General features: G+C 37.4%; 1 protein-coding gene across 1 annotated transcript in view; it reads left to right on the plus strand.

Annotated features, from left to right (window-relative positions):
- The window catches only part of RYR2 (ryanodine receptor 2), a 509,874-nt gene that overhangs the window by 31,764 nt on the left and 451,253 nt on the right, over window positions 1-26,857 (plus strand). The window contains exon 3 of the mRNA XM_027091861.1: window positions 22,654-22,762. Coding sequence (XP_026947662.1) covers window positions 22,654-22,762 — 109 coding nt within the window. The remainder of the gene's footprint in view (window positions 1-22,653; window positions 22,763-26,857) is intronic.

The following is a 26,857-nucleotide window of genomic DNA, read 5'->3' on the forward strand; positions in this document are numbered from 1 at the left end:
CGACTTTTCTATTTCCTCCTCTTTATTCTTCTGGTGGAATTGTTATCATTGATCAGAATGTTTTTATTCCAGTGTGGCTTTCAGAAGGTGACCTTTAACTGGAGGAAAGGAGCTGGGGATGAAACTTACCCGATTTGAGTATAGAAGAAGAAAAGTGTAAGATTTGAGTCAGGAAAGGTTAATAGTAAAGAGAAAGAATGATACGAAATAACATGATGAGGTTAGGGTGGGTCTTTGAACATGCAGCTTCTTTCGGGACTCTGCAATAGAAAATTCTCAGCGCTGTAATGACACTAGGTGTAGTGGCCTTCTGAGCCAGGAAAGGTTTTCTGAGGCCCCCCAGATACTTTTCCCATCACTAATAGTTCAAAGTCATAAGATAGTACTGGCTGAACCTAAGTATAGTATTCCTGAGTGGTGAGTTACAACATCTGCTAATAAAAAGTTTTATACTTTGACATGTTCTGCTAAGTTTTTACTGACGGTTGTGAATATTTAATGTCCTCCTAGGAGCTTTTAGGTAAATATGTTTTCACAGCACACGTGGTGAACCAAACTAATGATTATACTGTGAACCAAACTAATGGGTTTTAATTATGCTAAGGGCTTAGAGCTGCGGACAAATTCATAATGTGTTTTAAATTGCTAGAATGGAAAGCACAAACCAAAGGTCTAACCTGGAATAATGTTTGGAAAATAATTTCCTTTGCTGAGATGCCAGCTCCCGCTTTTATTTCTCAAGTTGAAGAACACAGTTGACTTGCGGCATTCACATCTGCAAGGTGGAGGAGAGGAAGTGTTGCGCTTGACTTTGGGAGACCCAGATTTGAGGGGAGGGTTTTCACTTCCTCTCTCTTTGGATTTGAACAAGTCACCTGACAAGAAGCACTTCCTCTGCCTTGGCTGTAACATAGGGAAGTGCTATCACATAGGGGAGGCTTACTGAAGATTGCTGAGAGATTGTAACAAAATGATATATAGACAGTGGATATTTAAGAGGTTTCTTCCCTGTTGTTTCGGTTAAGGGAGGTTTGAGTCATCACTAACAGAGCCATTAGAATTTCTCTGCCTGACTGGCAATCTGGTTACCTTAGTTAGTGTTTTTCCCCTTTGATTATTGTACTCCTTTAATTTTCTGCAATCTCTTAGTCTATTAAACACGGCTGTTTGGGAAAGGGGGTCAGCTGTACTTCCTTTTGTATCCCAGTTGACATGTAGGTATATTTTTCTTTTTTTTTTTAAGACGCTGGGGGTAGGAGTTTATTAATTAATTTATTTTGCTGTGTTGGGTCTTCGTTTCTGTGCGAGGGCTTTCTCTAGTTGAGGCAAGCGGGAGGCCGCTCTTCATTGTGGTGCGCGGGCCTCTCACTGTTGCGGCCTCTCTTGTTGCGGAGCACAGGCTCCAGACACGCAGGCTCGGTAGTTGTGGCTCACGGGCCTAGTTGCTCCACGGCTTGTGGGATCTTCCCAGACCAGGGCTCGAACCCGTGTCCCCTGCATTAGCAGGCAGACTCTCAACCACTGCGCCACCAGGGAAGCCCAAGGTATATGTTAATTTTAGTATTTGTCTGATCTCTTATTTCTAAAAATGGGTGAGGCTTAAATGATACCCTTGTTGATAACATATTGAGTGTAGCCCTGCTGCACTGTAAACTTCTCAGTGATCCTGTATGTTCACTGACTGTTATGAGTTATTGGCAATTCACAAAAGAAAATGAGATCTTCAGTGCTGTGTTAGACAAAGTGCTTCTCTCCTAATTTTTCAGATAATGACCTTAACAGTTAGTCATCAGCTGGTAGTTATAGGGATGGTAGAGAATTAATTGATGACAGCAGGGATACATGTGACTTTTCCACATTTTTGATAAAATAAACACTTAACGAGCTTATTGGAGAGTTTCAGCTTTATTCTCTCAATGCCGAGGACATCATGGCACCAGTGAAATCTGTTGAGTTTTCTGCCAATCAGTCCAAGTTGTAACCAAGTCTTTATAACTGTCTTATAATAATAGAAGTAAATTTAATGGAAAACTAGAGTTCCTGGCACATAGTAATTACTCACTAAATGTTTGTGGAATTGAATTGGTAAGAACCTCTGTTCCCCCAATGGAACATGTAATGAACCTATAAATGTTACAGGGAATGAGAATGTAGCTTGTGACACATGGCTTTGATTTAAATATAAACTAACTTTGTAGTGACCACTGAATTGTCATATAGTCTTTAAACACTGATGAATTGAATAATTAATAGCGTTTTAAAATTATAATGTCATAATTAAAATTCTACTTGGAGACTGAAAAAAAATACCTATGCTATTCTCTACCTTATACTCCCCTGAGATCTTCCTTAACTAAATACACATCTCTTATCCATGTAAAATTCAAGGTTGCAAATATTAGAATATTTAGTTTCTTGTGTTTTCATGAGAGTTAGAAATATTGTTTGTAGCATACTATTTTTTTTTTTTTTTTTTTTGGCGGTATGTGGGCCTCTCACTGTTGTGACCTCTCCCGTTGCGGAGCACAGGCTCTGGATGTGCAGGCTCAGTGGCCATGGCTCACGGGCCTAGCCGCTCCGCAGCATGTGGGGTCTTCCTGGACTGGGGCACGAACCTGTGTCCCCTACATCGGCAGGGGGACTCTCAACCACTGCGCCACCAGGGAAGCCCTATGAAAATGTATTTTAACAACAAAATAAAAAGTATAGACCCTCAAAGGAAAACCTAAGTTTTATTATTCGGTTTGTTGCATACCAAAACACAAAATTTGAGACCTAGAAGTATCCAGGATACATAGATTATTCCTATCTATGTGAATGATGACCAGAGGAAAAAAGAGATACAAGTGAACAGGCATTTCACAGAAAAGGAAATACAAATGGACCATTATAATATGAAAACATTATCAACCCTCATTATTGGGGAAATACAAATTAAAAGCACAATGAAGGATCATTTCGCAGATTGGGAGTATTATTGTTGGTGAAAATCTGGAGCAATAGGAATTTCCACCCACCTCTGGTAGGAATGTATACTGGAAGACTGTGGCTATTTAATAAAATTGAAGGTGTGCGCACACTAATTTAAGATATTCACTCCTAGGTACAAATCCTAGTGAGATTTTTACACATGTGCACAAGGAAACTAAATATTTAGATCATGAGGTTTGAGTTTCATGACTTGCAGTGTCCCTGAAAAATATCTAGCAGCTTCTTATTGTGTCTTCTTTAAAAGTGGAAGACAAAAAGTCACATTCTGGGGGGGGAACACTATCTTAAAACTGGCCGAAATATCAGTAATACTAGGAAACCATGTCACACACAAAGATGCATATTTGTGCTAGGAAATATTCCTGGAAGACATATAGAAAGCATTGCTGAATAAAAAGTGAAAGAAGGGCTTCCCTGGTGGCGCAGTGGTTGGGAGTCCGCCTGCCGATGCAGGGGACACGGGTTCGTGCCCCGGTCCGGGAAGATCCCACGTGCCGCAGAGCGGCTGTGCCCGTGAGCCATGGCCGCTGAGCCTGCGCGTCCGGGGCCTGTTGCTCCGCAGCGGGAGAGGCCACAACAGTGAGAGGCCCACGTACCGCAAAAAAAAAAAAAAAAAAAGTGAAAGAAGTAGGACTGTTGTTATGCAGCATGGGAGATGGGCCATAGAATTGCATTGATTTTGTTTCAATAATGAAAATCCTTAAGAGCTACTTTTAAAAAACATTTTGAAATATTACGGAGAAGATTGTGTTCTCAATAGTGAAAAAGTCTCTTGCAAAAGCAAGGATTTGGGGAGGATGAGGATGGTGTTGATGAAGGAAAATGGGCAGATATAACCACGAATGGAGTGGCTGCTTGACCAGAAATAAAATGAGAATCTTGGGTAAGTTCACAGAATTAGCTCCTTACATGGAATTCACACTTTCTTTCTTAGGCAAGCTATTGAAGCAAAGAAGTTGGAGCCAGAATATAAAATCTTAATAGTACTTTATTTATTTATTTTTGAATTTTATTTATTTTTTATATAGCAGGTTCTTTAATAGTACTTTAAAATGTGATGTGCAGTGGCTACACCATGGACAGTCTTCTTGTAATTTTGTGGCCAAGTACTTAATTTGAAGGTTTAATTTTACAAAAATTTAACTGTTCCAGACTTGTAATGATTGATGATTCGGAGCTTTTCATAGCATATTCCCTTGAAGATATTTCCAGGGTGAAGATGACATTTTTTACAATGAAAAAGCACCTGTTCTCCAAGTAATTTTACCATGGAGAGAACATTTTGAAAATGGATGTTCGAGTATGTTTTTTTAATTACATCGGTATATCGCTGAAAATGGTCTAAATGTGTCATGTATGTAATCTCTGACATAAGCAGACTTTAAAAAACGTGAATGTCAAATTTTCTAATTGTTTAAATAATGAGGTAAAGTGAAATTTGAATCCATTTGTTAAAAATATAAAAATAAAACATTGTGTGATTAGTTTAAGAACTGACTGACAAAATGGAGAGTTAGTAGTTGAATTTCAACAAAATCCTTTTATAATTGGTGGATTAGAATGAATCCTTTTCCATTTGGATCTGTGCGTTGTTTGTGACATTTCTTTTGCAGTTTCAAAAGCCATTAAAACAAATTTTTGAGATAGACTGAACTTGAAACCAGCCTTCCTATTATTGTATCACAAAGTTTAAATCTTAAGGTTTTAAAAATAATGAAGCATATTTAGTCACATTATATGCATAACCCAAGCAAAAAATGATTTATTATATTACAATTATAATAAAATTTATAGAAAATATTGTTAATCATTAATTTTCATTTTAAATCTTTTGTAATATATGTAAGTACTGGCATACAGATTTGTGATGAAAATAACATTTTAATATGCTCCTTTTTGCAAATAAATGTTCAAAATACTTGCTTATAGAGTATATGGTAGGCTGAATTGCTGCCACCAATATCCAGTTCCTAGTCCCTGCAAGCTGTGAATGCGTTATATGGGAAAAGAGACTTTTCAGATGCAAGTTAAGGATCTTGACAATAGGAGATTGTCCTGGATTATGTTGGTAAATTCTAACTGTATTCACAAGTGTCCTCATAAGAGGGAGGTTCAGAGAGATTTGACTACAAAAGAGGAGAAGGGGATGTGAAAACGGAAGCGGATATTAGAGTCACGTGCTTTGGAAATGGAGGAAGGGGCCACAAGTGGAGGAATGTAGGTGGCCGCTAGAAGCTGGAAAAGGCAGGGTACCAGATTCTCCCTTCAGATCCTCCAGGAAGAATCATCCTTGCTCTCATCTTGACTTCAGCCCAGTGGTTTCAGATTTCTGACCTCTAGGGCTGTAAGAGAATAAATTCGTATTGCCTTAAATGTGTGGTAATTTGTTACAGCGGCATTAAGAAAGTAATATACAGTGTACAGGGAAAGAGGTTTGGAGACTACTAATATCTACTCCAGTTTCTAACTTAATGAAATGCTTCTGCTCGAGGTCCCTGAAATTAACCTTAGATGTTTCACAGCATCCTGTTTTATTTCATTTTTTTTTCTTTCAGTGGCTCTCTACCATCATATTGCTGATTTCCTGATGAGCTTCTGAACCAGATCCCAACATTCCACTTTGAATAAAATTTTCAAAAATTCTTTTGAAAGATTGTATAAATAAGTTAGTGGTAAAATCAAATTTAGAAGTCAAATTCAGAAAAGCAAAAAGTATTTCATATTTCAACATGAATTTTTAAAGGCCAGAATACATTTACATATCCCAATTAGGCATCCTTGAAGATAAAGCTTTACTTAAGAAGTTGAGTTTTTATATTGTCCTTTAAAAATGTGTTTCTAGCTAAAGGTTTAAAGTTACATAGGTAAAACGTGGTAGTAGCCTTACAGGTACTCAGACTGCTAATCTGAATTTGAGCATACTATGACAACTAAATTGCTAGTTTTATTGAGCATATATCAATTCACTGTGAACTGTTTAAGTTGGTTAGTGTTACAGGTGTAACCTGTAAAAGTTTGAGCAAGTTAATGCTTAATGATGGGAATGTTTCATTGAACAGAGATGGAGGTTTTCCTGAAGTCCCTGGTACTTTATGTTGCTTGCTTTTCACTTGCCCTTCTGGCCTGGTGCTCTGTCATAAAGGAAATGAAATTGGTTTCCGCAGGAAATGAGATCAGTCTAACAAAGATGCATTTCAGCAGACACCAAAACTTAAATAACTAGGTCATTCATTCTTCAACCACTTATGGGTATAAACATAAACTGGTTAATGTGGATGAAATTAATATAAACTTGATTAGCTTGTAGAAAATAGATGGATGGTTACTTTAATGGGTGATTTTATCATTAAATCTCTTTACTAGGATTAAACCTGGCACCAGACATTCAAGTCTATTGTGGTACTTGCCAAATAAAAGATTTAGAAGTGTGTAATTTTTTTTTTTTTTTGCGGTACGCGGGCCTCTCACTGCTGTGGCTTCTCCCGTTGCGGAGCACAGGCTCCGGATGTGCAGGCTCAGTGGCCATGGCTCACGGGCCCAGCCGCTCCGTGGCATGTGGGATCTTCCCGGACCGGGGCATGAACCCATGTCCCCTGCATCGGCAGGCGGACTCTCAACCACTGCGCCACCAGGGAAGCCCTAGAAGTGTGTAATTTTTATCACCAAAGAGTTTATTCCTGTAAAGAGCCAATGAATCCTTCAGGTTGGTAACCTGCATGTGAGTGGATTGGGTGTGTATGAATCTTATTTCATTTCCTACAGTAGAGGGTCCTGAAATAATGCGTTTAAATTCTGTGTATGATGATTTTGATTGCTTAATGTTCGGCCCTATGAAGATATTTTTTCCAATCAGCATAAATTAGAAATTTTAGACCATCATCAGAATATTACAGTTAGTATTTGCATTATTTTAACATATGTTTATCTTTGACAAATCGTAGCTACATTATTGAAAACTCATCAGTTAATATTTTTTAAATAACTTAAAAATATTTCTAGGGCTTATTTACAAATATTTTTTCAGTGGTCTATTTGCAATGAGACGGTACAGGTGTCATGTCACAAAAATGGTTTCTCTTTAATGGACTTTTCTATGAGGCACAGGTAGCACTATTCAACGAAGTACATAAGAAGTAAGGCATTATGGAGGTAACACTGTCTCATTAGCTTACAAAGGAGTACGAAAGATACGTTGCATACAAATCGGTGTAATATGTGGCAGTTTGGGTCATCACGAGATGCTTCATGGATGTGGTTGTATTTGAGCTTGGAGTTGAAGGATGAGTAGAAATTGGACAAAGGCCAAAGATGGGAAAATGTATTTGTGAAAAGTAGAGAATTATCTAATTTAGTCTATTGTAGTAAGCATTTAACGTAGGCTGGAAAATTAGGTTGGATCCAGAATATGAATACCAGATAGTGGAGCTTGGTCTTAATTTATTAGGCAATGGGATTTCCCCCCCAGCTTTATTGAGGTTGTAATTGACAGACCAACATTGTATATGTTTAAGGTGTAAATTGTGGTGTTTTGATATATGTATACATTGTGAAATGATTATCACAATCAAGCCAATTAACATATCCATCACTTCACATGTTACGATAGTTTTTTATGTGGTGAGGGCACTTAAGATCAACTCTTTTAGCAAATTTCAAGTATGCAGTACAGTATTATGAACTGTCGTTACCATGCTGTACATTAGATCTGCAGAATTACTCATTTTGCATAATTGAAACTTACTACTCCTTGATTAACATCTATTTCCCCCAACCCTCAACCCCTAGCAACAATCATTTTCTCTGCTTCGATGAGTTTGACCATTTTTGATTCCACATATAAGTGAGATCATGAAGTATTTGTCTTTCTGGGTCCAACTTATTTCCTTCCATGTTCATCAACGTTGTCGCAAATGTCAGAATTTCCTTCTTTAAAGGCTAAATAGTATTCCGTTCTATATATTTATCACATTTTCTTTTCAAAATAAGAAGGAAATGGTTGGATTTACATTTGCCATTTTGTTTAGTTTTTATATTCCTCCTTTGTTGTTATTGTTCCTCTGTTTCTCTGTTATTTCCTTATTTTGTGTAAATGGTTAGTGTGCCATGTTGAAACCTTTTTTTTTCTATATACCTTTTCAGTTACGTTCTTAATAGTTACTCTAAGGATTATAATATGCATTATTTTATCTTGTTTTAACTCATCAATGTAACTTCACAGTCTACTTCGGATTAATACTAATTTAATTCCAGCAAAATATAGAAACTTTATTCCACATAGCTTCATTCTCTTTGTATTATTCTTATGATATATATGTATATTTATTATATATGTTTATATGATATACATACCATATATATGGTGTGTGTATATGTATATGGGTGGTGTATATATATTATATATACATATATATACATATATAGTGCATTACATCACGTAATTACCATTCTTTTTTAATAGCAAAAACATTTAAGATCTACTCTCTTAGCAACTTTGAACTATATAATATAGTGTTATTAACTGTAACTGCTGTGCTGTAGACTGATCCTCAAAATTTACTCATCCTAAACTGGAAGTTTGTACTCTTTGACCAATATCTCCCCTTTTCCCCACCTCTCAGCCCCTGGTAACCACCATTGTAGTCTCTGTTTCTGAGTTTGGCTTTTCAAAATTCCATATCATATAGCATTTGTCTTTCTCTGTCTGATGCCTCATTTAGCATAAGACCCTCAAGTGCCATGTTTGTTGTTGCAAATGGCAGAATTTCTTTCTTTCTCAGGGCTGAATAATTCTCCATGCTTTGTGTGTGTATAAATATATACATATATATTTATATATATATATGTTTCACATCTTCTTTTTCCACTTACCGTTTATTCATTGATGGACAATTAGATTGTTCCCTTATCTTGGCTGTTTTGAAAAATGCTGCAGTGAACCTGGGAGTGCAGATATCTCCTTGAGATCCTTTGGATCTGTATCCAGAAGTGGAGTTACTGGATCATGTGTTAGATTTATTTTTAATTTTTCTTTATACTGTTTTCCATAGTGTCTGCACCAATTTAAGTTCCTACCAGCAGTGTTAAAGGGTTCCCTTTTCTCCATATCTTTGCGAGTATTTGTTATTTCTTGTCTTTTTGATAATAGCCATTCTAACACGTGTGAGGTGATATCTCATCGTGGTTTTGATTTGCATTTTCCTGATGATTAGTGATGTAGAACATTTTTTCTTGTACCTGTTGCCCATTTTTATGTTTTCTTTGGGAAAATGTCTATTCACTTCCTTTGCCCATTTTTAAATCATATTGTTTGCAGTTGAGTTATATACATTCTTTATACACTTTGGATATTAATCCCTTGTCAGAGATATGATTTGCCTTTTCATTTTGTTGATGGTCTTATTTACTGTGTAGAAGCTTTTTACTTTGATGTAATCCCACTTGTTTATTTTAACTTTTGTTGCCTTTGCTTTGGTGTCAAATTCAAAAAATTATTGCCAAGACTAATGTCAAGAAGCTTACCCCTATGTTTTCTTCTAAGGGTATTAATGATTTCAGGTCTTACCTTCAAGTCTTAAAACCATCTCAAGTTGATTATTTTTGTGTGTGGTGTGTAAGATAGTGGTTGTTTCATTTTTTTTTTTACATGTGGCCATCCTGTTTTCCCAGCACCATTTATTGAAGAGATTATCCTTTCCCTATTAAATATTCTTGGCTTTACTGCTGTAGATGAATTGACTATGTATGCATGGATTTATTTCTGGGTTTCTATAATGTTCAATTAGTCTATGTGTCTTTTTATGCCAATACCATACTGTTTTGATTACTATAGCTTTGTAATGTACTTTGAAAGCAGGAATCGTGCTGCCTCCAGCTTTCTTCTTTCTCCAGATAGCTTTGGCTATTTGGGGTCTTTTGTAGTTCCATATGAGTTTTAGGATTGTTGGCTCTATTTGTATGAAAAATGAATTGGAATTTTGATAGTGATTGCATTGAATCTGTAGATCACTTTAGGTAGTGTAGATATTTCTACAATATCCTTCTTCCAATCTTTGAGCACAGAATGTCTTTGCATTTATTTGTGTCTTCTTCAGTTTCCTTCAATAATGTTCTATAGTTTTTACTGTACAGATCTTTCACCTTCTTGGTTAAATTTATTCCTTAGTATTTTATTTTATTTTTGCTGCAGTTGTAAACTGGGATTTTTTAAAAAAAATTCTCTCTAATAGTTTGTTGTTAATATGTAGAAACACAACTGATTTTTATGTATTGAAATTGTATCCTGAAACTTTATTTATTTATTAGTTCTAATGAAATTTTGGTGGAGTCTTTAGAATTTTTGATATATAATATTAGTCATCTGCAAATAGAGAGAATTTTACTTTTCCTTTCCAATTTGGATGCCTTTTATTTCTTTTTCTGGACTAATTGCTGTGGTTAGGACTTCCAGTCCTATGATGAATAAAAGTTGTTGAGAGTGGGCATTCTTGTAAGGTAACTGTGGAGCAATAAATTCTCCATTCTTGTTTATCTTGGAATGTATTTATTTTACATGTTTGAAAAAAAGTTTAGCTCGATATTGAATTTTTGGTTGACAGTTTTTTTCTTTCAGCTCTTTGATAAGTTGTCAACTGCCTTCTGTTCTCTCTTGATTCAGATGAGAAGTCAGCAATTAATCATGTTGTGATGAGTAAATTTTTGTCTTGCTGCTTTAAATATTTCCTCTTTTTTTTTGTCTTTGACTCTCAATAGTTTGAGTATGATGTGTCTAGGTGTGAATCCCTTTGTGTTTATCCTACTTCGGTATTTTTATGCTTCTTGGATGTTTCAACTAATGTTTTTCTTTAAATTTTGGAAGTTTTTGGCCATTATTTCTTCAAATATATTTTCTGTCCTTTGTCTCCTGTTGTTCTGGGACTCCCATTACCTGTATATTATTCCATAGGTTTTTGAGGCTCATTTAATTTTTTTCCTGTTTTTTTTTCCTCTGTGTATTTCTGATTGAATAATTTCTATTAAATGATATTTGAGTTCACTGATTCTTTGTCCTTTCATTTTAAATCTGCCGTTGGACCCCCCTAGCATATTTATTATTTTGTTATTATACTCAAATCCATTTGGTTCTCTTTGTGTAATTCCTGTATCTTCATTGAGCATTTCTATTCATTGACTAATTATTATCGTACTTTTCTTTATTTCTCTAAACATTTTTCCTGTAGTTCTTTAAATATATTTGTATGTTCTTTTTTACTTTATGTTAGGCTGCGTTGGGTCTCTGTTGCTGTGCACGGGCTTTCTTTAGTTGCGGCAAGTGGGGTCTACTCTTTGTTGCGGTGCACGGGCTTCTCATTGTGGGGGCTTCTCTTGTTGCAGAACATGGGCTCTAGGTGCGCAGGCTCAGTAGTTGTGGCACTCGGGCTTAGTTGCTCCATGGCATGTGGGATCTTCTTGGACCAGGGATCAAACCCATGTCCCCTGCATTGACAGGTGGATTCTTAACCACTGCACCACGAAGGAAGTCCCTATTTGTATGTCTAAAGTTTTCTTTGAAGCCTTTATCTGCTAATTTCAACATCTGGGGATACTCACTGACAGTTTCTCTTGACTGTTTTTCTCTCAGTATAGGTTACACTTTCCTGTTTTTTTGTTTCTTTGCCTGTGCCACTTTTCTTTTTGTTAAAACTGGACTCTTTAGATAATATATTGTAGGAACTATAAATTCTGGTATTTCTCCACTGAAGGTTGTTGTTCTGGTTTTTGTTTGTTTTTTTTGTTGTTTAGTAACTTGCCTGGGCTAAGAACGTGGTTGTTCCTGTTTTTGTTGGTTTGTTTATTGTTTAGTAACTTGCCTGTGAGATGTCTCCCCTATGATGTGTTGTCATTGATGTCACTGCTCCATTTTATTTTTTCATTCTTTTATTTTAGCCTGGTTCTTAAAAGTTACCCTGTTTCTGCATAGCTTAGAGTTAAGGCAGTGATTGTACAGAGGTTGCACTCAGGTACTTCAAACAGTAAGAGTTCTGTTCTCTGCATATGGACCTGTGTATGGGTAGAGAAGCACATGAGAAGTTCAGGTTATCTAAAATCTGTTCCAGATTTGCTTTCTGCGAGTTCTTTGTGTCTTTCTTATGTACATGCTACTTCAGAGTTAGCCAGGAGTGTGTGAATAGTTTGGAACTACTCTGCATGCTTCAACTTCAGTCAGGAATACACTGAGTGAGGCTAGAAGAGCTGTTGAGTTTCTCTGGAAAGTGTCACTTTCACATACAATGCATTGTGCATGGCATCTGCTCCCAGTCAAGCGAGCCCCCTTTCATAAGGTGGCGCAGCTCTGGTCCTCCCAGCCTGCCCCACACCACATTCCTGCAGGAGCTGCCCATCAGCTGAGCTGTGGGGAGATGGGAGCAGGCTTCAGAAATAGCACCACAGACTCTTCCTGTTCTTACCTGAAGTTCAGCAGTTTTCAAGCATAAAAGTTTGTCATATTTTTTCATGCCTCTGGTTAAGTCCCACGGCTCTAAAAGGTTATTCTTGTCAATTTTATCCAGCTTGCTTTTTAGGGGGAGGATTTGCCAACCTCCTCACTTAGCCATAAGAGGAAGTCCCCATAATTTCTTTTAAAAATGTAGCTCATTAAAGTCTTTTTATCTTTCCTGAATTGATCCTTGAACATAAATAGTGTCACACTGTGGCTTCATACATCATGTACACAGCTGCTAGAGTTATCTTCCTTAAAATATCCTTTGTGTTACTTCTTTGTGTTACAGATAGCTCCCTTCTGAACTAAATTATGTGTTAGGTGAGATGGCATTTTTGGTCACCCAAACTGTATTTGTATTCTGTTGCCTTAAGCTATATGTTTATAGATTATATGGATTAATAGGACTCTGGAGTATGTCCAGATCACCTAACATTATTTCAGGGTTAAGTCTCACAGATACAGTTTTAGTTTCAGTTCTATATAACATACCTGAAGTATCTCTCCTGACTTAGTTTTCTAATTCTACTATATACCTCTCTCGTCAAGATTCTTCAACCAGAAAATATCATATTTTCCTTTGACATGATGACTCATATCTTCAGATAACAAGGGAAAGATCCCTGTATCCAGATTATACCCACAAGGCATCATCTAGGAAGGATCACTATGTTAATGCCTTATCACACTTTTGCTTTTGCTAATACATTGCCAGAGGGGCTCATACCAGGTGATGAACTTATGAGATGTCTCTCAAGTGAAAGTCATGGAGTTTGTGGTATTCATGGCTCTATGTGTGAGTTCTTTTAGAGCATGTACACTGTCGCATTGAAGTTTAATTTATCAATAATAAAACTATTACCACAAATGTACAGGAAAACGAAAAGAAAAAAAGAACAGCTGATAATCAGGCTAATATTACCTTGAGGGGGACAAGGTGATATATGGGTTTTAGGCTAAGCAGATATGCCTCTTAATAGTTTCTGGTTTAGATCGAGTCATTTAATTTTGTCACTCACCATTTACTCATTTCTAAAGTGAAGATCATGATAATACTTCTCTTATAGAGTTGTGGTGAGAATTAAGACCTAGCACACAGAGGATGCTTTAAAAGTCATGTAGCCATTATTATTTACATAATTGTGTCTACACAGTTACTTCTTAATTCTTGAAACTGTGTGGGAATCCCGTGTGAGCAAAATCCTAGTAAGAATTCCAAGGTGTTGACTGTCTCCATCTGAGTCTGCTTGGAGTTTCAGTTTTGAGGTTCCAAGTGATATTACTGAGTTGATTCTAGCTTAATTTGTTCAGACTGATACTGAGTAATTAATTTAGCTCTTGCCATTTTAAATTAATTTCGATGGAATTATCCAGCACACTTCCACGGAATGAGATACCCACGAAGAGCGAGATGGTTGTATGTTATGCCTGAACAAATCGGCACTGTATTACACTGTTAATTAAATTTGAAGATATCCTCTTTGCCTGCGTCACTGGACGTGGGCGCCATAATTCTCGTTTTCACTTTTTTCGGCTCCTTTTGACTTTTCGTAGTGCTCTAGGTGAGGCAGAAGCTGTTGATTGCCCGTGTCCACACGTTTGTGTGAATTGTTCCCTTTCTTTAAGCAGATTATGAGACAAGGCGGTATGGATGTTGTGACAGAGGTCCTGTGTCAGATGATCAGGTTGACCTGGTTACGGTAAAAAGTATTTTTTTCCCGAATACTTTTAGGCAACGAACTTATGAATCGATTCTACCTGAATCTCCTTTACACAGCACTCCCCGAAGACACCTCTATGGTTCACTGGAAATTTTCACTGGGGGATCCACCAAGTTTGATCACTGCCTGTGGTTCACTGGGATCTTGCAGGGGGGCAAGGCTGAGATGTCACAGACTCTGATATCTGACAAATACTTGGACCATACATTATTTTTGCCAAAACTATTTTTGTGTACTCAATATCATGACACTGCCAATTGCTCACAACATATGTAATGAATATGTATATATTTTGCTAATTCTTTTTTTTATACTATTTATTTATTTATTTGGCTGCGCCGGGTCTTAGCTGCGGCACGCAGGATCTTTTAGTTGAGGCATGCAGGCTCTTAGTTGTAGCATGCGGGATCTAGTTCCCAGACCAGGGATCAAACCTGGGCCCTCTGCATAGGGAGTGCAGAGTCTTAACCACTGGACCACCAGGGAAGTCCCTATTTTGCTAATACTTAAAATAAGACTCGAGCAGAGTGAAACTTTGCTCCAAAGTAATTGGTGGGTAGTTGAACTATAGCGGTGGTTCCACTATTTCCACCGATTTATTTCTTCTTGTGGTTTGCTTATTCATGCGTTTATTCAGATGTTTACTGAGCTCTGAGCTCTGAATTTAGTGGTGAAGCGCCATAGCTTTTTCCACAGCAGGTTTCTTAATTTGAGCCCAACTTCCTGGAACATCATGGTGACATATGAATAGAAATTATGTGCTTCACATGCAAATTAGGTAAGTGGGCCATCACCTAGAGTGAGGAGGGTTGGTTTGTTAAGCTTTTATGGAGATTGTGACAGATAGATGGGTTTGACTTAGCAATGTTCAGAGGCAGGAGGCTACATCCAATGAATCATTAGTAGCACATGTGATTTTTGACATACCTGCATATCATCTTGAGGCTCAATTCACAGCAGAAGCCTTTCCTTTGGTTGCCTTTTGAGTGTCTTGCTTTCAAAATACTAAATATGTGTGTTCTCACCAACAGTGGCTCCCAGTTAAGATACGGGTGAACAGAGTTGACCTAATACACTATTCCTGTTAGGATATTAGCAGGAGAGAGGTCATGCAGGGTGAATGTCAAACTAGTATACCTCCGGATTTGCACTGGCACATTTGAGTCAGCTGAATAGTAAAATAATTAGAAAAATAAGGTAGACTGGCGTATCTGCTTAATATGGTGTTTAAAGGAGATTGTATTAGAGAAGATGTATGCCAAGGAGAAACATGAACACTGAGCAAATCATATGAAACCCTATTAATTCACTAAGGATTTTCATAATTAATTTTCATAATTGACTGCTAATTGGCAGAGCTGTGGCTCTTTGTAGCGGTGATGTACTGCTAATTACCACTTGTCTAGTGCACTAACAGGTCCTTTCTGACTTGGACCTGTGTTGTTAAGAAAGGCACATGGGGGGCTTCCCTGGTGGCGCAGTGGTTGGGAGTCCGCCTGCCGATGCGGGGGATTTGGGTTCGTGCCCCGGTCTGGGATGATCCCACGTGCCGCGGAGCGGCTGGACCCGTGAGCCCTGGCCGCTGGGCCTGCGCGTCCAGAGCCTGTGCTCCGCGGCAGGAGGGGCCACAACGGTGAGAGGCCCGCGTACCACAGAAAAAAGAAAATAAAAAGAAAGGCACATGGAATGACTTGAGCTTTTCTGAAGAGATTCAAAGGCTTGAGATGTGGGGAAACCCAGGCATATCCGTTTCATCTGCTATGATCACATTTAACTTGTCTTTCAAAAAGCTGATCTCTGAAAGAAGAAAGAATTTATCCTGTGATTGATGCAGGATACATATTTCCTTCTCTAAGACAATGTTCTGTTAATCTTTGGTGCAAAGTGGGTTGAGGAGAACAAGAATATGACAAGCAACACTACCTGGAACTATGAACTCTCACAGAAAAGTGTGAAAGTCTGGCAACAACCTCATTTCCAGGCTGGGGAAATGTTATGATTGGAATTTTGAAGACGTATAAAGAGAAAAAAGTGAACTAAGATTTTCCTTTTATCCAGCTTGGTATTTCTTTTCTAAAGTAGTTCATATAAGTCCGTGGGATACAGCATCATAATGACATTGGAATTGTAGGACATACAAACATTTTAAAGGATGTCGCGCCCTGTATGGTAGGTGTGATTTTGCCTGTTTCATGTCTTCACTTGGCAACTTCAACAACAACAACATCTTTATTTTTTGGAGAAGTTTGATGTCTCCATAGCTCGTGGGCACGTTGACCCTCAGTGGATATGGTGTCTTGCCCAAGGCCACTCAGCAGATGGGTGGCTGAGAGAAAACAAACCTGCATCAACTTCAGACCATCTGTTCCACTCCAAAGGATCCTGTCTTCACATTTCTTGGTAGAAGACAAGCTTTTCTCTTAATTTATATCTCTGTGATTCTGGCTTTCAATGTAAGCTAGACTATTTTTTTAATTAGGCAGAGAAAATGATAGTTTGTTGGGATTTTCTAGTTTGTAATGCTTTGCTTTTCTTATTTGGACTTCAGAAATCTTCTGTGAAGTGTGACAGGTATGTTGCCACTTAATGGATGGGGAAGCTCAGACCGATTTACCTGGGATCCCTTGGCTGGTTATGCACTGACTCGGAATCCCGTGTCCTTTGGTACAGTGACCTGCCCATTTGCTTATGCTGTCAAGCTATCAAGATTTAATACCTCATGAATTTTCAGAATACATTTTGAGATATCTCTGTGTTACTCTGAAGGTTATTTGGTGCACAACTGAAAGGCAGTGTAAAAAGGGAAATTACTTGTCTTCATATTAGAAACTTAGGATTGTGAAAACAAAAACCAAAGTAAAGATCCGCCATTAGGGCTGTTACTACTGTGTCCCTATAGGCGCATTTGTTTAATTTTCCAGAAATAGGTGAAATCGTAGTTTGAGGTCAACTCTTCAAACACTGAGCACTTTCTTCTGCAAATCATCGTTTCAGACTGGTCGTGGTGGGGTGGGAGAGTGAGGGTCCACGTTGAGTAACAATGTTTCATAGTATTAAACTTGAACCAGTCTTCAGGAGGCATGTGGCTTGTCTAGATTCTTTAGCTGTCATGAAGAATGAAGTAGATAGAGATCTATTAACAGAAAATCATCTTCAATACATATTAATAAATTAAAATATGGAATTCATACAAAGTGAGCCCGTTAATGGGAAAAGCCAATCTATATACTTCGATGTGAGCTTACATATGTATGCAAATGCATAAAAAAAGGCCTGGAGAGATGTACATCCGAAAGCTTATCCAGCTCCCATGTGGTTATGCCTGGGAGGGAGCGTATGTGTAATTAAATTTGGAAAGAGAGAATTCAATTTTTCAGTATTGTTTGAATTTTCACCAAGGAAAATGTTTTTCTATGTGATTTTATTTATGTGTGATTTAAAAATACGAAATAGTTTTCCACTGGTGGAGACCTGGAGATGGATATGTCACGCTGAGGGAGAAAAAAGTATGAGCAAAGGCATCAAGACCTTAAAATGGAGTGGTGTGTTAGTGTGCAATTTGTACACAGTGATAACAAGAGAGGTGGTCTGCTGTAGCGTAAATAGCCCCAATTATTGTTTGCAGTTCAGTTAAGTCAATGACATGTTTCAGTAGGTTTGTGAGTGAGTTAGGCATATGCATCTGTGTATGCCAAATGGTTCGATGGATCCCTCGGTTGGAAACCTAATTGATTTCACACAGACTCTCCAGTGCCAACAAAGCCAGATGCTATGTTGTGGTTATTCTTGAGAATTTCTTTACCTGTAAGATGAGGGTAATGTTTGTCAGGCAGGGACTAACGGGGACCAGTTTGTATTTTAAAAGAAGAGAAGACACACAGCCATGCTGCTTGCTTAAGGTTTGTTACCTTTGCCAAAGCACACCTGTCCTTATCAAATTGGTCTTGTCTCCATATGAAAAGCATTATGAACCTCCTACCTGCCTGCTTTGGGTTCTGGGCAGCCTAGATACACATTTAGACAGACCGAAGTATATACTTTCTCTGGTTTAATTTTGTATGAAAAATAAGTGTAATGTTTAAGAGGCAGGTAGGTGTACAGGCTGAGCAGTAGTTCTTTGTTTCATGTTCTGATGTGGTCTATTTTGAAGCACCTGTAAGGTGAAACGTATATTACATAAGGGTTTATTTCATGGTTTGGGAGCACACTCATTGTAAGGGCACGTAAAGTTCTTTCAAGTTGAGGTTCTAAAAATTAAAATTCTCAGTAATAGTACTTGAGTGAAGAAAAAGACTAAGGAAAAGATGGTAACATGCAAATGCTTGTGAATTGAAGTTCCCACTACAGCTGTATAGACTCTATCTCTTGTGCCTGGTGTTAGGGGCCATTTAGTTGATCTTTAATTAATGAATGAGACCCTTTTTTTTCCACTGACAACTTTATTTTGGGGAAATGTGAACTAAGCCTTAACATAAATGCTGCAGTGTGGTTTAACTCTAAAAATGTCAGGGTTATTTGAAGAAATATACATCTAAATTAAGAAATACTTTTAGTAGTTTACTTTAAAAAGTGACAAGTAGTTACTTTTAAAAAGTAACAAGTTTTGGTAATGATTCTGTTGCCTAGAACAACCAGACGTTTCTCTTTCCAGTAAAAGAAACTAACAGGGCAAGGCTCTGATTTGTATTGTTTCAAGTTTTACTGGAAGGGGTAAAACTTTTTTCTTTTTTTAACTGCTCAGCTTTTCTATTACATTTATGTGTGTTTTGAGGGGGGAGGGGGCAAAGAGAGAGCGATAAAGGTCCAAAAAAAGATGGGTAGGGCTTCTCTGGTGGCGCAGTGGTTGAGAGTCCGCCTGCCGATGCAGGGGACGCAGGTTCGTGCCCCGGTCCGGGAGGATCCCACATGCCGCAGAGCGGCTGGGCCTGTGAGCCATGGCCGCTGAGCCTGCGCGTCCGGAGCCTGTGCTCCGCAACGGGAGAGGCCACAACAGTGAGAGGCCCGCATACTGCAAAAAAAAAAAAATGATGGGTAGAGTCTCTGAGAGAGAATTGCCTTTGCTGATTGTTCATTTATTCCTGTTAAACCCCACTATCTGTAACAAGTATGTCGCTCTGTGAAAAAATGAAATTTGTTTGGCAGGATTAATTCATTTCAGATCCATGTGGTTTTCAAGGATCTTTAAAGTAAATGTAAGATATTCCAGTGATTCATACTTTAACATTTTGATGAAAGTGAAGTAGGAAACAATTTAAATATACCCAGTATGTAAACTTTTCAGTATTACCAGAAAGTGCCTTTTTCTTGAAAATAACTAGAACATTTTAGATGTTATGAACAGCTGCATAGTTAATGCTTTGACTTTTCAAACGTGATTTCTGTAAAAACAATCCATTTAAGAACCAATTTTAAGACATGAGTGGTGCTTCATAAATGCCATAGATGGAGAGAAATGACAATATGCAAAACTAACTAATGACATCCCTTATTTTGAATTCTTGTTATGGTCTTGACACTGTGATAAGCTCTTTACTTAGATAATCTCATTTATTTTTTCACAGCAACCCTATGAGGATGGTATAATTATTATCCCATTTTTCAGGGAAGGAAACTGAAGACTAGAAAAGTTAATAGCTTGTACGTAGTGAGGCCAGGATTCTTGCTTGCTTAGGTGATCTGTTTATAGAATCCAATCTCTTAACTATTATAATACACTGATTCTAAAGCAATTCATGAAATCAGTTCAGTGGTGTGTTGGCAATGGCTCTTAGTTTCCTGAGAGCTAATTGTTGCATATTTAGCAGTTTTGTGAGCTGATTTGTCAACTTTTACACTTTGAAACCAGCCGTCATTGGAGTATTTACACTACAGAAATGGGCAAGTCATGGCTTTTTATTTTTAGAAATTGGTTCACTAGCACACCCTTTCTTAACATAGTTCTCTACTAGTGCTATTTGTCAAAGTGTAGCTTCCAAACTCTCACAGTTTAAATGGATATGAATGGAATAAACACTTACCTTAATCAATTTTTTCCCAGTAGCATTTGTCTTAGTGTGATAAATTGTTATTAATATAGTTAGAACTGAGAATATTAAATTTAAAAGAGCTCATCCTGAATTTCACAGTAGAAGAGAGTCCCTTTCCAAGCTTTCAGTCTTTTATCTGAGGATTTTGGAAAGAAAGCCCTTGTCTGGCTGACTGCTGTCAGTGGAAACAATCAATAAACATTCTATAATCGGAATAGAAAAGAGTTTTATTTGAGCCAGACTGAGGACTATAGCCCAGGAGACAGATTCAAGAAACACTTGAAATGTGTTCTTCTAGACTACAGAATGGGGGGACGCTTTATATAGGCAAAATCCACAAAGTTACATAAGTGGTTTGCCAATTATAATTGGAGCTGGCAAGAAGTAAGGGCGCTTGTTAAGCCAGGATTGGTTGAGGTCTGAAATGGTTGAATAGTTACAAGGGGAGACCTTGAGACTATAAGGGTGCAGCTGGCAGCTGCTAACAGATCTTGTTTTGAGAATGGCTGGTGAAGTCTCTGAGTCTGATACAGTTCAGAAAATTCAAGTTCTCAGTAGTACAGGAATGTGTCTGAAACCACGTGCACAATGGCTATCTGGCTCCGTTTTGAATGCCTGAACCACAGTTTTATATCTTGTGAGAACAGAAGACAAATATTAAACAGGGGTGCATCCCTTCAAGGTTTCAAAAGAGAAAGATTAGCACACACACAGCAACTCAGCATGACCTTGCTGTCTGGGAAGGGAAACTCATCTTTGAAGGAGTACTAGCATTGGCATTGTAGGGATAAAATGCCCCCATTTCCTATCTTCGAAGTGGGCATTCTGAACAACCTGGTAAATGCATTTTAAAAAAATGGTCAAAGCAGATTGCATGTTTGACAGACCAATGCATGCATTGCTAACTGTTCCATTTAGCATGAAGTTCAAGCCAAATCATGTATAAGCCAGAATGACTTCCCCATACCTCAATATGTGAAAATTCCTTGCATTACCGCAGAGTATAAAAGTAGTAGCTGCACCCAGATTTGAGAGATTCCTTTGACTACTAGCTGAGATAGTTTGTGGAGGAATGGAAAGAAATTGGGCTGGGAGCCACAGAAGCCCATGATAAGAGGATAGAGGAATTCAGAAAACGAAAGTTCATTAAAAAATAAAACAAAGCAAAGCAAAACATGGGTGCCAGGAAGGTTTGTGTGGTATAACTAGTGATTATATGCTTCTTTTATCCATAAAATAATCTTAACTTCAATTTTAGAACCCTGGTACCTAATCTTTCCTAGAAACCATAAAGCATCATTCTCTGCTGATGAGGATCTTTTTATTGGTAGTGGCTCCATTTAGTAAGTACTTTAACACTGTAAATTGTAATTCTGAGGCACTGCGTCAAGTTATCAATTTATCCTCCTAATGTTCTTTTTAAGAAGACACATTCTCGCTTGTGTTTTGTGTTTAATGTATTTATAATGTTCTTCTGTTGTGAAAATGCTCCTTTGAACATCTTCCCATACCCAGCTGGATTGCCTCCTGGATCCTGCTTTATCTAAAGTAAAAGCATGCATGCCCGATAATGCATTTGTTCCTAATTGGGGTAGTTCTCTGTAACTCGACAGTCGGTTCTTATCCTGTTTCCTTCACCTCCTTGGTAGTTACTTGTTGGGATTTTCAGAATTTATGGGGTTATTACTTGATTGGAATGGAAGTTGATGGGAGGAAATAGAAAGGAAAAGGAATGAGTGAGAAAATAAAGCAGTACACGGACACCGAATAGAAGTCAAATTATTGCATCTGAAGTTCGAGGCCGGATATGATACCCAACTTGAGGAAGACAAGCTAATCGTTGTCTTTGTGGATAAGGACAAGCCTGTGTAAATCAATATTTTATACCAATCAATTTTATGTTTGCTTAACTTCACTGTTAATTTGAGTAAAGTATTCTCCTGTCCTTTTCATTTTTTATCAGCGAAGTACTTGATAGACTAGAAATGAATGCTCTAGAGTCAGAGAAGTCTGGCTTTTTAGTCCCGGCTTGAAAAATTTAGTAATTGTGACTTTGGAAAAGTAACCTAGCTTCTCTGTATTCTTGTCCACACAATAATAGTAATAATCCTTACCGTAGATGACCACAGGAGTTATTGATAAAGCTCCGAGTGCAGTGCCTCATCAGAGTAGGCGCTCAGTAAATGGTAGCTTATAGTTATCCGTAAATTAAAATGCGGATTAAGTGTGAGAGGTGTAGACAATGTAGTTGGATGATTTGGGAGCTCATATTAGAGAACTGACAAGTACTCTTTATTCTTTCTGTGAAAGAAACTGAAGTATAAAAAGGTAACTTGGGTCTAGATGCTTGATGATGGTGGTGGTGGTGGTGATGGTGATGATGATGATGATGATGACGACGACGATGATGATGATGGCGGCTTTCCTTCTTTCTGCACAGAATGTCCCCCCAGACCTCTCCATCTGCACCTTTGTGCTGGAACAGTCCCTCTCTGTCCGGGCCCTGCAGGAGATGCTGGCTAACACTGTGGAGAAGTCACAAGGGGCAAGTACTTCATTTATGTTGTCTTGCAGTATTTTAATGAACTCAGCTACTATATGAATGATTTCTTTCACAGGTTTTGGAGATTTTCTTTTGACCAAAATATGTAAATGCCTTTTAGTTATGATTTTCTTAAGTCTGCCTCTCTGCTTCATCCAGCAGATCTGTTGACGTCTTAAAGAACTTAAAAAAATCCATCCTCAGGGTGATCTGTGTCCTTGAACCTCATGCTTATGTCAATGGTTACAATAGAATCTTCTCCTCGAGCATTTGTGTTTCTAACGTGTTTGGAGCTGTTATTTTGGCTCTTTCAATTAATTGCTTTATGCATGGCTGTCATTAATCTTTATTTCATTCTCAAATGCCTCTAACCATGTGACTGTGTCCTAAGCTTCTTTATGGCAAGTAAAATTTCATGGCACTCATATATTTGAAGTAACGAAATTATGGTGTTACAGCTTTGGTCAGTTATAATTTTGCAAATAGCTAATCATTTTCTTCTGAAAATTGAAATTTTTATTCTGTCCCCTAATGCAAACATTTTTCTTTGAAAACTTATTTGGTAATTTAAATTATGTTCCATTCTATGCTGTGAGTGATTTCTGGGCTACTGCCCATTCTTAGCCAATTCATTAAATTTTAGAATTAAGCAGGAGGATGAATGGTCAAATTTTTGTTTCCTGTTTATTTGTTTGCTTGTTGCTATAATTACTGAAGTGTATGGTTTAATAAGCTATACTATTTCCAGGAATAAAACTGAAAATTTTTATTTGCCATTATTGGTCCGTGAGTTGCTGTTTTTGTTGTTAATCATTGCTCCGGTTTGGATAAGTAAAGAGATTAAAAAATGATAATATATGGTTTAACAGAAAATGAGTGATCAATTCTGATGTAATGTATTTTCATTAGCCTTGTAGTTTTTTAAATTTTAGTGTCACACAGCTTAGGACTTTAATTGGTTTGTACATTAATTTTAAATTAATTTAAAAATTTAATTCTATACGACATATGTATGTATGTATGGAGGAGAAAAGTACGTTTGTAAGTATGGAGGAGAAATTTTAGTGATCTTTATTTGATATTAGACTAACGGCTTATTTTTAAAAAGATCCAAATATGTTATGCGTACTTTAATTTTTCAAGTTCATTTTTGGTTACAACAGTTTGAAATTAAGGTATTAAACTACATGAAGTTAAAAAAATGTTTTTTCTGGGTTTTAATGCAGTGCTTTTGGATTAGGCTTGAATCAAAGAGGAATAAAACATTTCTCAGTTTAACTAGTTTTCTTTCTACCTGGAATAACCCCTCCTGATTTTTCAACATCACATATCAACTTTGAAATTCAAATCTGTTTTTACAAAGGAAAATCCTTTTTCTTTTGCATGAGCGTCTAGAAAAGTGTGTATTGTCATTTCACTTATTTTTGTAGATACCAACTTACGATTAAGTTCCCATAAATTTAATTTTTATACTGCTAAGCTGCTTTTTCTAAATTTAAACTTTTGAGGAGATGTTTTACCTCCCTAGAATCATGGCGTTGGATTAGGCAAGCTCTCAATTTTCTGTGTATATATGAAGTGTTGAAAATACTATTTTTGGACTTATGTTTTGAAGATACTTATTAGAATTTCTGCCTCCCCTCACATATTTATTTAGCTGAATTTTATTTTGAGTTGTACTCTATCTAGAAAGTTTCTATCAGAGGTAAAGTGGTAATTTATGTGATATGTGGAATACCATTTAAAAAGATGAGCGTAGATACCATAAGACATTAATTAGAAAAGAAAACTTGAGAAAAACCTGCTACAGGAAAGGAACATATTTCATTGAGCCAAATCTCACTTTCAAGCTAGTAACGTTTAGGAAGACACCACTGTCAAATAGCTCCAGAGGAAACTGTTTCTGGGGGAAAGAAGGATTCTTAGACTGCAGAGGGGTTTTGATTATACCCGGTAGTGATGTTCAAAATACTTCGTAACTAGTTTGACACAGGCATCGATTACTCAGAGTGGACCTCAGTCAAAATGCTTGAGTCAAGGTCCTGGGGAGATTTGGGGGGTGGTCTGACCAGTTTGGGGGTATCGTGGAGGAGTTGTGGGCTGATCAGAGTTAGGGCTGAGGTTATTTACCAGGAGGGCTAGTTTTCCACTGTAACAACCATCTTCATCATAATAGTGCAAACCGGCTGAAGAGCACGTTTGATTACATGGGATCAGTGGATGCTGTTGGCACTTGTAGGAGTCAGTCTTTGGCCTCCATAGGTATCCACATCCTCTTTATGAGCACCTCATATGTCTCCTTTGAATTCATTATGGGAATCTGTGGCAAACGTCAATACTTTTGTCAAGCAAATTGTCATCTCTAACAATAAATTATATGCAGTAGATTTGCTTAAAGAAAGATCCACTTTGACTGGGATGAAGTGTGTCAGGGAAGTGATGCTAATTTTCTTGAAATCATTTCTTTCCCTACCAGTTAACAGCGTATCAGAAAGAACCTGTGTATTACCTGATTCTCCCACTCTCTCGTGATCAACCTTCTCTAAGAAGCCTTGTTCTTTTTTTAAAAAAATAATTCTTCTTAAACTCTTTGTGTAATTCAATACACTTAATACTGATACTATTTAATGTCCAAAATGCTGTCATAGGCATGGTAGCAATACAACAAACACACTTGATGATGATAAGGAAAAAAATTTCTCATCTAGAACCATGACTTTTCTTCTTGTGGTTACGTACCATTTTGCTTGTATTCTTGGGTCCCACAGGATAAATGCATGGTTTTATTAAAGCTGCAGGAAATCTAGCAGGAAATTCCCGACATCACTTGTGCCGAAACAAATCATGAAGATTATCGATAACACAAGGAGATGCGTAAAGTGAAACAGAAAAAATATTACCTAATTTATGAAGTTTTGATTCCACAGAGTTGCTTATTGTGGCTGTTAGTAAAATAACTAACATATAAGTGGCACAAGAAGCATTCTGAAAGGTTTTATTGGGAGGGATTTTTAAAAAATATCACTTTTTTTATTAAGCAGATAAGACAGATCTAGATCTGATGTATATAATTCCACTAAACATCATTTAGCTTTTATTCTTAAAGCATATCAGTCATAAATAGGCCAAGACCTGTTTAGCTTTATCTGAATGGCTGTTCACAGAGCCTTTAAAATCCTGAGGGTGGAGACAATGCACATAAAACAAGGAAAAAATGACTGCGGGAGCATTGCCCGTCCGTTTGGCCGGATTTTGCCTGGGCTTCTGTACATGCACATCCTTGCTTGTGTTAATTTTTCTCTTCTCCCTCTGGGTTTTGTGTGGTTCTGGATAACTTGTCTGCTTCTGAATCCACTTCTATCTCCTCTCTCTCTTCAGATTTTTTTTTTTTTTGGCATACCCGGTGATACAGCATAGGCCTAAGCAGGGTTTTGTAGAATTTGTGAACAGTTTTAAGAATACGAGCTGTGCCACATATTCATTCTGTGGCTTTGGAGAAGGTCAGTCTTTATCATCAGGTTTAGTAATTATTAAATCATGAGGTATGTGGAATATTCGGCATACATTTAACAATGTCTATTTTTATTGTTTTACTTATTCTTCTTCTCATACCTGTAAGAAATGGCTGGACTGCTACAATCCCTTGCAGTTTCCTTCTCTGTGACCTTGGCTGGTCCAGAGTCCCCCTTCTCCCTCCTCCAGTATCCCAGTCAATTGGTTCTGAGACGTAGTCGTGCCAGTTCAATGATGGCATAATTAGGTGAAAATATAGTCAGTGATAGTATTTGCTTATTTCTGTGTGTGTTCTAGTTAATAAAGTTTAATAATTTAGGTGATCCTATGCTTTTGCCTATTTGTTTCATTATACCTTAATTCAGAAACATTTTTGATGAACACTTTCTCCATTAATTTTTATTTTTGTGATGCCTAGTTTAAGGATTGCATTTCATAGAAGCACAGATATGAAGTGAAAAGTGAGACAGTATAGTGGAAGGAGCTTTGGTTTTACAGTCTGAAATTTATTGATAATTCTTACTTTTTCAAATACTATTTTTAATAGTTATCATTTGTTGACAGGCATTGCTTTTGTTTAACCCCACGA

The sequence above is a fragment of the Aethalodelphis obliquidens genome, unplaced genomic scaffold (assembly GCF_003676395.1).
Source record: "Aethalodelphis obliquidens isolate GAN/ISIS:26980383/991018 unplaced genomic scaffold, ASM367639v1 scaffold73, whole genome shotgun sequence".
NCBI classification, from domain to species: domain Eukaryota; kingdom Metazoa; phylum Chordata; class Mammalia; order Artiodactyla; family Delphinidae; genus Aethalodelphis; species Aethalodelphis obliquidens.